The 11,724-nt window shown below is 42.1% G+C and overlaps 1 protein-coding gene across 1 annotated transcript; it reads left to right on the plus strand.

Annotated features, from left to right (window-relative positions):
* Window positions 1-6,938: 6,938 nt before the first annotated feature.
* Window positions 6,939-10,900, plus strand: LOC118378723 (transcriptional repressor scratch 1-like). Its single transcript, XM_035765699.1, has 2 exons — window positions 6,939-7,746; window positions 8,716-10,900. The coding sequence occupies exons 1-2, from the start codon at window positions 7,632-7,634 to the stop codon at window positions 9,447-9,449; spliced, it is 849 nt and encodes a 282-aa protein (XP_035621592.1). The 5' UTR covers window positions 6,939-7,631; the 3' UTR covers window positions 9,450-10,900.
* The last annotated feature ends 824 nt before the right edge of the window (window positions 10,901-11,724 follow it).

Genomic DNA, 11,724 nt, shown 5'->3' on the forward strand with positions numbered 1-11,724 from the left:
CACACACACACACACACACACACACAAACATACACCAGCCAAAAACATAAACACCTTCGCTCCCATAAAGACATGAACACATATAATCACACCTATCCATACCCTGAGCAGTGGTGACTTTTTGACTTTGAGCCAAGCGTTGCGCTCATCTCCATGTTTATGTATGTCTCCACTAGCTGGGCAGTCAGAGAAGAAGTGACACAGTGAGGTAGAGTCAGGACTCAGCTTGTGAGGCTGCACCACAAGGTTCTAGGTTCTAGGTTCTAGGTTCCAGGTTCCATTCTGGGGCCCTGGCTCAGCCTGCCTAGGACAGGTGGGGAAGGGAGCGTTTGGGAAGGGAGGGGTGGGGACTGTTGGCTGGCTGCACAGGGTTTTCTGCTCCAGCAATAAAAATGCTAATCAGGTCCGATTCCCCTGATGACATGCTCTATGTAAAACAGGTTATAGTTCCCAGCTCCACATGTGTACTCTCAATTTACCAGTTGTCCTTTCTTTATTCTCATCTCTTGATGTGGTCTTCATTAAGATGCGATCGACTGGATGTTTGTACACCCCTCCCTCTTCCTCTGTCTATCTCAGGCTAATGACAGCGGCTGGGCTGTTTTGTGTGTGTGTGTGTGTGTGTGTGTGTGTGTGTGTGTGTGTGTGTGTGTGTGTGTGTGTGTGTGTGTGTGTGTGTGTGTGTGTGTGTGTGTGTGTGTGTGTGTGTGTGTGTGTGTGTGTGTGTGTGTGTGTGTCTGTGTGTGTGTGTGTGTGTGTGTGTCATCCAGCTACACTCTATCTTTCACACTGATATAATGGGGAGCCTTTTCGGTCTGATAAGAGGAGTTGTGTGGTTGGTAATTAAAGGTCAGAGGAGCCAGGAGATTAAAGAATCATCCCGTAGAAGTGGGGCGATAGTCAACAGCGTCTCTCAACAACCTTTTTGTGCCTTGTTCGTTATCTTAATATCTCAGTATTAACAGCAATCATTTAAACATTAAACACCAAGGTTTGTGTTTAATGTTAGACTCAACCTTTCTTCCACAATCCCCTTTTATTTTCCCAGGACAAAACAGACCTGAATGGGGAAAACAAACATTAATCTGCATAATGTCTCCTTTGTCCCCATTTCAGCCTCTTTAACTTTCACATTTAATTAGTTTCAGGCCCTGGCAGGGTGAGATACAGGGGGTTTGGGAGAACCCCCCCCCCCCCAAACATTGTGGGGTAGGGGGCTGGTGGGAGTCCCATCCCCAGAGACCTGTTATGACAAATAAGATGAATGTCACCCCAGTCTCCAGACTGCCCCAGATTAGACTGATAGGTGATTTTCTCAAGAGAAGGCCCATATATAAAACGCTACGCCATATCTTTGTGGTGGGCATTTGGGATGAGGCGGACAAAGAGTCATATGGACATGGGAGTAATAGGACACACACACACACCAACCCCCCCCTCATGTGGTCCTAATGACCACTCATGCATGGGGGGCAGGGGTGAGGGGTCAGAGAGGGGCCCCAGCAGGGGGTACCTCCATCTTCAGGGGTGCTGAAGCGATGGATGAGATGGGGAACCTGGCAGTCAGATACTCCTGGCAGACAGGACGCATGTGTTGTGTGGGATGAAACCCATATGATCAGCTTAGATAGACAGAGTCTAGACTGCTTGATATGCAATAGATGTTACCCGTAGGTTAATACGCCTGCACCCCATTATCATAAACAGATAGAATTTTAAATAGTTTGTTTACTTAACACATATAGGACTCTAAATTCAATGCCACCCAGAGTCACTAGATACCTGTCTGGAAATGCCAGAAAAGTCAACCGTATGACGTTTGTCAGCACCGGTAAAGCAGAGTGTGTATTTTCTGCCGGTGAAATGTTCAGATGCCACTCTGAGGTAAATGAATGTCTCCTCTATTCTGCTGCCTGCTCACTGCAGCAGCTCTCTGGCACACTTAGACATCCAATAGTCTGAAAGCAATTTACTTCAACACTTCAGTGAACCCCCAGACAGGCTGATGCATGGCCTCTATATCCCTAAAGTCTTATAGAATCACAAATCAAGGCAACAGGGACAGAGCAGCAACAGTGTAAAACAGAAAGAAGAAAAAAATAACAGGAAATATCTCTGGGAAGATAGTAGTTTTGTCCCACAAAAATAATTGCCCAAAACTTTTACAAAAGATACAGTGTGGACTCAACAAAAGCTCATTATAATTGTGTTTGTGTGTATTCGGATGCAATGTAATATTTTTTTTGCCCTTGCGTCATCATCCAATTTCTTACAGCTATTAAATGAGGGATTCTAATGAGGATTCTCGTTCATTTGAAATAGTTCTGCTAACTTGTTAGTTATGCCTGTTTATCTGAGGTCACTGATGACGCTGCTCTACATGTAAGCATGATGTCAGATCTTTACATCCAACATTACACCACACACCGTAAACCATTCATAGCTCCAATACAAAAGTCATTTGGAATTTTTGGATGTCTGGCACCAACTTTTTCTCAGTTACATATTTATGAAATCTATATGTTTTAGGGGGCATCAGAGGACCAATTCCACCTCTCTAGATATACAGTATAATATCTGCATGGTTGCGAGAGAAGGTAAGTTACTTTACCCAAAGAAAAGGATTCAGCAAAATTTCAATACAGCTCCACTTCAAGGTGGGAGACAATACGACGGCCTCTAATATTTCATGATCCCCCCCGATCCCTTTACTGGCTTATAGCGCTGACAAAGCCTCTAAGTCTGCATTACTGGCCCATACAATACTATAGCCTGACCATGGAAGGGACATTTTCTGATGAAATTTTAAGGCTGGAATGTCTGTTTTAAATCTTCTTGAGGTGACAGTGGCATCTATAGGCATTCATAATATAGTGGGAGGCTGTAGTGATGACTCAATGCTTTGGTAGAGGAGGTAGCTGTCCTTATCTTGTAGATAAATATATACCAAATGGTACCCTATATAGTGCACTACTTTTGACCAGGGCCCTGGTCTAAAGTAGTCCACTATAGAGAGAATAGGGTGCCATTTGGGATGAATCCATAGATTAAGTTTTAGTTCCAAAGTGTGGTTATTGGTCTATAGTACAGTTATCATGTCCTCCATACTAAAGCTTGTTGAATTTCCCTATAATCTTAAATGGACCTTGTCTATTATACATTTACATTTAAGTCATTTAGCAGACGCTCTTATCCAGAGCGACTTACAAATTATACCCAGTACTCTACCCCAAAACAATGTTTTGTTTGCATAGTGAAGCCGCATTTATGCATTTTATGCATTTCATAAATAATTAGGGTATCACCATACATCATGAACCGACGGTATCAATATACATATGTTAATTAACGCATGGTTCCGTCAGCTGAGCCCATCGTTAATGTGTCACACACACACACACACACACACACACACACATACAAACACACATCTCTCATTAAACAGCCGTGGGCCTCGCCCACCAGACACCAACCCCTCCATCAAGGTGCTCTCTCTGCCCTGGACCTTGCCTGCATCCAGCTGCCATGCCTGGGTAGTGGCAGGCAGACGGGTAGGCAGACGAGCAGGCCAGACAGGCTCTGCAGCTGCCTTCTCTCCCAGGATCAGGACCACACCAACCATGTCCAGGTGGAGACCAAGCCAAGGGAAGGGAGGTGGAGCTGGGGTGGAGAGGGGTTCGGTGGAAGGAGGTGGTGGTGGTGGGTAGACCAGATGATGATACGTACAGGAGGGAGTCCGGGGGTCAAGCTTGGGGTAGACAGGTAATGGATGAAAGGGGGTAAATTACATCATGTTATTGTACTGTTGTTGTAATGTTATTGCAATGTTTTTGTGATGTTATTGAAATGTTATTGTGATGTTGTTGTAATACTATTATGATGTTGTTGTAATGTTATAGTAGTGTTGTTGTAATGTTATTGCAATGTTGTTGTAATGTTATTGTAGTGTTGTTGTAATGTTATTGCAATGTTGTTGTAGTGATATTGCAATGTTGTTGTAATGTTATTGTAGTGTTGTTGTAATGTTATTGCAATGTTGTTGTAATGATATTGTAGTGTTGTTGTAATGTTATTGCAATGTTGTTGTAATGTTGTTATAATGTTATTGTAGTGTTGTTGTAATGTTATTGTAATGTTGTTGTAATGTTATTGTAATGTTGTTGTAATGTTATTGCAATGTTGTTGTAATGATATTGTAGTGTTGTTGTAATACTATTATGATGTTGTTGTAATGTTATTGTAGTGCTGTTGTAATGTTATTGCAATGTTGTTGTAATGTTATTGTAGTGTTGTTGTAATGTTATCGTAGTGTTGTTGTAATGTTATCGTAGTGTTGTTGTAATGTTATTGCAATGTTGTTGTAATGTTATCTTAGTGTTGTTTTAATGTTATTGTAATGTTGTTATAATGATATTGTAATGTTGTTGTAATGCTTTTGTAATGTTGTTGCGATGTTATTGTAATGTTGTTATAATGTTATTGTCATAGAAGATGTGTTCAATTAACACCAATGTGTTGTGTGTTTTCTCTCTCGTTAGGCTGGACAATTAAGGGTTAGCTATTCGGAGAGGAAGTTGTGTGAAATCCGAAGGACTGGATTTATAGCAGATAATTGGGCTGAGAGAGCTCCTCTCACCCACTTATAAAAAAGGGAAAACAAATCCTCTTATCTTTGTAATGAAGAACTGACGTGGAAGATGAAGCATTTTCAGAGCTGTGTTGTTTACACAGTATAAACATGATGGAAATGACCACAGTAAGACCAAAGGAAATAAACAGGATATGGGTGGTTGGGTCGACATAGTGAGGTTGTTTTGTTAATCAGTCCCAGCCATGTTCATCTCTTCCCAAAGTCTATTGTTTTCAGTTGGATCCAGTAACATTGTCTGGTTCACAAATGGCACCTTGTGCCCTTTATAGTGCACTACATTTAACCGAGGTCCATAGGAATCTGGTCAAAAATAGTGCACTATTTAGGGAGTAGGGTGACATTTGGTACTAACCTATTGTCAATTTGTTAACATTTTTCAAACTATTTTTCATTGAATTTCTAATAATTATAGAAACAAAATGATTGACAAACTCATTGCTGTGGGGTAATTTCCTTTCTCCACCAAGTTTATTGGTGTATTGACTAACACCAACTAGTGTTCTGCTTTGCACTGTGCACATAGACATGTCTGCCTGCAGATACTCTGCACATCTGCTGCTGATCAAGTTCTGGATTTTTAATTAGGTTTATTTTAGCATCTACTACAGGGATCTACCATATCGCTGGAGAGAATGCAGGTGCCTTGCCTATCTGTCTAATGTATCTATATTTTCACTAACACATCAAGACACAAACCACTTGACCTTCTCTTTGTCCTCTGTAAAATGGTCCAGGAGACGTTCTGTTTACATTTGCCGAATGACAAAACGAGTTAATTTGAATATCTATTGTTTAAAACTCACACGAGAGAATTAAATGTCAATGAGTTCTTCTGATTTGGGTTTTGGGTGTTGCGGAACCATCCCCAGACTATTATTATGCAAATTAGAGACGCGCAAGCTTCTATATTTGTCATGCATTTTTTAAGCTGAACTCAGCAGTTCCCGGGAATGTTCTGTGCGCTAGGTGAGGCACAAGCAGAATGGACTGTTTTCTCTTGTCTTTTTTCTTCCCTTCCATAAACAAGTCAGGTCACCCCTTCCCGGCTATCCTCAGGCATGGTATTGTGGAGTTTGTTAACTGCAAAGATGCAAGGTGATTTTATGCCCTGTTTCCGCAGGGTTGTGGATAGAGCTTGGTTGCTTTAGTCCCCTATATTCGGTGTGTTAGACAGGGGTCAGGTGTGAGTCAACAGAGGTTACGAACTGCTATAATCAGCATGAAAAGCATAGGCTATATCCCCGATGCAAAATATGTAATATAAACAATCACCTTCACACATATGCTAAAATAGACAGATTATGGTTACGTCATTCTGATGAAGGTTAACATATACTTACAGTAGGCCTATTGCTATTTCTGTCCAACGTAAGCATAACCTACAGTGGGCCTACACAGGCAATAATTGTAGCCTAATAGGTGCGTAGCCTATGTGTATTAAAGTCGTATCAAAACTGGTAGGTTATAGCATATCCGGACTGCAGTGCACATGTGACCCATACAATTGCACGGGGCACGCGGGGGACTAACCGGGCGCTGACACAAACACAAAGGCGTCCTGCTGCAGGAAAGAACAAAAAGAACACGATGTCAAACAACCAAGGATACTACTGCTCCTGGATCTCCGTTAATTGCGCACATATGGCCCCTGCAGGAATCATTGAGGAAAAATACCTTCTGGTACCCAGCTTCTGTGATTTGCATAAAGAGAACACCATTGGTTTATAGAGTGTGATGTAAAAAAGTGACCTGCAAGCCTCGGGCAACAGCCAACATTTGATTTTGTGGTTAGCGTTAGCGTTGGTTTGAAAACGTTGAGTGAGCGGGGGTTTGTAAAAGTTATTACTGTGGTGGAGGATGCCGTCTTTTATTTTCAAAACATGAAGCTCCTAAGCTCATCCTTACTGGCCAAATACAAATTAATTTACGTCAACTTATTGTCCCCTAAAAAAGTATCCTAAACATGTTCATAATACTGAATAGCTAAATCAATATGTCGGTGTAGTAAGAACATAGAACACCAATTAAATGATAGACCTACAGGACTATTAAAATAACATTATATAGCCTACTGTTCGTATCTGTCAGTGTTGCATTTATTGTGATGATTTACTGAAAATAAATAATGGTCAACACCATAATAAAACATGATCGTTATAAACGGAGGGGGAAAAAAAAGAAATCGTGGACGACTCACCAAGTCCATAAATCATCCTAGTTCAACGTTGGTCCCGGGAGATATCTTTTGATGGATTAAATTAAGCACTTCCATCTCCATCTCGCACATGATCGCAGCCATATAAATCCCAACAGCTGATCAACAGACTTCAGAAAGCCCAATACCTTCAACAGAGTTCAGCACGGAGAGAGAGCGAAAGGGGGGGAAAGCCGGAGCTAGCTGAGAGGCAGCGTTTTCATGAGTGACTTTTCTGCCATCCTCTATTACAATGAGTGGTAAATATTTACGTGGGAACTGTCAAATACTCCATTAATAAAGGGACGCTCTGTGAAGTTTAAAACGAGCCAAATCCTGGGAGCAGTTACCAGACTCTTTTCTAGGGTCGACCTGTGAGAAGACTTGATTGAGTACAGCTGCACGAGGAAGACAGAGAGCGAGGAGAAGAGCGAAGGAAAGGATCTCTCACTGTCTCACAGCGGGGGTGCTGTCCAGTGCTGAAGACTGCCTGCCTATACACGCACGCAGCACTGAAAGGGAGCTATCCAGTGCTGAAGTTGCTTTTCTTACCAGCGGAACACGGCGCTGTCGCACGTAAACCAGCAGCTCAACAAGGACTAGCAGCGTGAGGATTCGGAAGGGATCTCAGGCTTTTCTCCCTGTGCTGGCATCTGATCACACACAAATCGGCTTGCTTAAGAGCGATTCAGCCCGTATATACAGCTAGTCCCTTTTCAGCCCGCCTTGCATGAGGAGTGACCCATTGAACCACTGGAAGAGTGTTGTTCTGTGCAGCGTAGAACCATGCCAAGATCTTTTCTGGTCAAAAAGGTTAAGCTCGATGATTTCTCATCTGCTGATCTGGAGAGACATTATGGCAGGTCGAGGACTGACCTCAGCCTCCGCTTTCATGAAAAAGGTAAAGCTGTTAGAATCTCTGACTTTTATCGGCATGCACAATGTTTATATTTTATTGCTTGGTATTCTATGTGTAGGCTATACTAAGTGCTTATTGTAGTCTATTTGCGTGTGGATAAGCTTGTTGCACATCAAGCTTTGCTGACCCGCGGACACATCCTATTCAATACAGTCACATTTTTCATTTTTGTCGACTCTGCACATTTCCCGAGGCAGGGATATTTCACGTGCTCTACAGCGGAGCACACAAGGTTAAAACCCTGTTGAGCTACATATACCCACAAGTGTGCAACAGACGAGTGTGCAAAATACTGTAGATTATAATACGGATTTATAGTGTATCCCTTTGGATCATTAGTCCAAGCCCACTACCATAGCCACACACAGGGACATAAAGGATAGAGAGAGAGAGAGTCTGTTTGCCTCTAAAACGAAGGCTTGATCATGTTTCAAGACATTATTTACGCTCTATAAAATACAGTGCGTGCACTTGCATTTGCATAACCAGACTGTATTTTTTCCGGAAGTACATTTATAGAATATTCATCCACATTCCTTGGTCATAGAGTACCCTGGATGGACCTGGATGTAAGGGAGACTATGTGTACGTTCAGTGGTGCACATCGACCTATATTCTGAGAAAGGCAAATGCAATTATAACTGGAGTGATATTATTCCCCTTGCGCCTTTGTCCTTAAATGGGATAGCTCACTAATTGAAACTGAGAGATATTGATTTTTTTGGGGTGAAGTGATGTAGAAACAAAATACCTTCACAAGAAGTCAATGTCTTTCAACCCACCTCTGCTGGAACTGTAAATGACTGAAATAATAGGCTGCAGATCTCACGCACTGTGAGTCACAAAGGAAGCCTTGCAACTAGGGAGAATTACACTGTTGCATCAGTTAACATCAGTAGGCCAAATCACATAAATAATTTAATCCGTCTGTTGTTCTTTTCAACGCAACAGGGTACATCAGTGACTACATGACCCCGTCTGTCTACGACGGCGAAAGTGACAATGGCATCCACAGCGAAAAAGGCCCCTCTCCCAGCCCCATCTACAATGGCATCCACAGCGACTACGGAGCACCAGACTCGGACCAGCCCGACAGCCCCCATTCCGAGATCTCCTCCGGCTACATCAACGGAGACACCGCAGTGAGCGAGGGCTACACGGTAGACGCCTTCTTCATCACGGACGGAAGGTCGAGGAGAAAAGTCATCAGCAGCCCCAGGACCATACAGCGTCACACATGCAACGAGTGTGGAAAGACGTACGCCACGTCCTCCAACCTGAGCCGGCACAAGCAGACCCACCGGAGTCTGGAAAGCAAGATGGCCAAGAAGTGCCCCACCTGTGGGAAGGTGTACGTGTCCATGCCTGCCATGGCCATGCATCTGCTAACCCACGACCTCAAACACAAGTGTGACATATGTAGCAAGGCCTTCAGTAGACCTTGGCTGCTGCAGGGACACATGCGGTCTCACACCGGCGAGAAGCCCTTTGGATGCGCACACTGCGGAAAGGCGTTCGCCGACCGCTCTAACCTCCGCGCTCACATGCAGACGCACTCCGCCTTCAAGCACTACAAGTGTAAGAGATGCAACAAGACCTTTGCTCTAAAGTCCTACCTTAACAAGCACTACGAGTCCGCCTGCTTTAAGGGAGAGTTCTCACCTATGAGCTCCATTGACGACTGACTTCCAGTACCCATGAACATGTAATGAAACATCTTCCAACGGCATCCCCATATTATTCCCTAGACAACCTGTTCCATGGTGACAGCACAGGTCTTATACCCTCCTGCAACAAACAGCATCACTAAGGACATGTGGGATTACTCATGTAGCCTATACCCAAACTTTTATTTCCATTGGCTTTCCTCCCTTGATTGTTATAACAACAACAATTTGTTCAAGTATTATGAGCTGAAATATCATATGTTTGCCAAACTCACAGGACATTGAAAATGTCTCAATTTCTCTCAAAGGTCAAACCTTTTAAAGTATTGGACAATATTGTACTGGTGTTAATGGACACAGAAGTGTTCAAGGTTGAGGTAAACCTATGTATTTATTCATTTATTTATGTAGGCCTATCTATTTATTCATTTATTTTTACTTCAAGTTTGTTTAGAATCTTAATTTGCACTTTAATTTACATTTTTTTTCTGCAAGCCTTCGTCGTGAATATGCCAAAGCATTTGACACTTTCTAAATATCCTCTTGTTTTATTTGCCACTTTATAAACCTATTGCATGCAACAAAAAAAAAAAAAAAACCGATAATACTGAAATCTATGCCAATTTAATGAAGCTTTGGATTTTTGCCAAAATCTAGATAGCATCCGGCGGCAATATTTCTTGGGAGTCTTATCATAAAAAACTATAGAGCAATAATGCATGGTATTAGTAACGCGTAATAATAATGACATCATCTTTCTATCCAGTACTCTTAGTAGTCATACACATTGAATATCAGGGAAAAGCCCGTGAGTGTGGTATTTAATGGATAAACCCATGGGGTGGGATAGGGAGTGGGTCCTTTTGTAAATGGTTACGTAACTGCCTGACACGTCTTAGAGCGTAGACTTCTGGTGCCAATGGAATAGTTCCAGAACATCTCACCACCAAGTCTGTAGAATGAACGCCCGAGGCCCAAACGTTGGCGGAGCTGCCCCGTATCACATCTCTCACAGGTGGGCAAGCTTAGGGGTCACTTCTGAGATCCCTTGCACTGCAGCAGAGCTCAATATGATCAACACAATAAGATGACCTTATTCTAGCCATGATAAAGTCCATTCATCGTATTAAAGCACTTCCTTATACTACGAACGTTTCAACTTTTTAAAGATAGTAGCACAAGTATAGATTCAGGTAGAAAGGCCTTGTATTAGCTATAGGCTAACCGCTGTTTTTGTACAATGCTGATCAAAGGAACATAACTGTTTATTACAAGATGCCTTGTACATAACCCTTTGATGAATCTAATATTTCTACAAACTGTAAAGAATCAAATGAATCTTATTTCTGGAGTTATTTTCCCTGGGATTTTTATGCCTAGTATTTGAACTATTTAAAAGCACAATGGCAGCAGACATTTTTGTCTCACTTCATAATAAAGAATGAATAAAGACCTAACACAATACGGTTGTAACGGCGTTCTTCGTTTGTCGAAAGAGAGTTGGACCGAAATGCAGCGTGGTGGTTACTCATGTCTTTAATGAAGAGAATGACGATACATGAAATAACTATACAATTACAAAACAACAAACGGAACGTGAAAACTAATTACAGCCTATCTGGTGAACACTACACAGAGACAGGAACAATCACCCACGAAATACACAGTGAACCACGGCTACCTAAATACGGTTCCCAATCAGAGACAAAAAGAATCACCTGACTCTGATTGAGAACCGCCTCAGGAAGCCAAGCCTATGCAACACCCCTACTCAGCCGCAATCCCAATAACTACAAAACCCCAATACGAAATACCACAAAATAAACCCATGTCACACCCTGGCCTGACCAAATATATAACGAAACACAAAACACTATGACCAAGGCGTGACAACGGTCCATGTTTGTCTAAACCTTTTAGAGAAATCAGATGAATAGACATATATATATATATATATATATATATATATATATATATATATATATATATATATATATATATATCGTGTTTACATGATGAATAAATGTAAATTCCTGTCGTGTTTGTCTGTGATGATATATTGTGGTCTAATTTGGCGTGTGACTGGGTGTAAGGTTTCAGACAGTGGGTCACGTCAGGAGCACGTGGTGTAATGCAACAGCATGTTCCTGCAATAACAAGCACTGTTGAATGCTCTTGTTGACACTGCGAGGCAGACTTCAGTGACGCGAAACGATCATCTGTTGATCAAAAAGGCTCCGTTTAATACTGCATTGCACACCATGTGCTTTAGGGGGAATAGTTTGAGGTCATC

The sequence above is a fragment of the Oncorhynchus keta genome, chromosome 20 (genome assembly GCF_023373465.1).
Source record: "Oncorhynchus keta strain PuntledgeMale-10-30-2019 chromosome 20, Oket_V2, whole genome shotgun sequence".
Lineage (NCBI taxonomy): Eukaryota > Metazoa > Chordata > Actinopteri > Salmoniformes > Salmonidae > Oncorhynchus > Oncorhynchus keta.

Coding starts and splice junctions, on each gene's coding strand:
- LOC118378723 (XM_035765699.1), top strand. CDS start 7,632: ATGCCAAGATCTTTTCTGGTCAAAAAGGTTAAGCTCGATGATTTCTCA. Junction 7,747..8,715: donor CCTCCGCTTTCATGAAAAAG/GTAAAGCTGTTA, acceptor TCAACGCAACAG/GGTACATCAGTGACTACATG.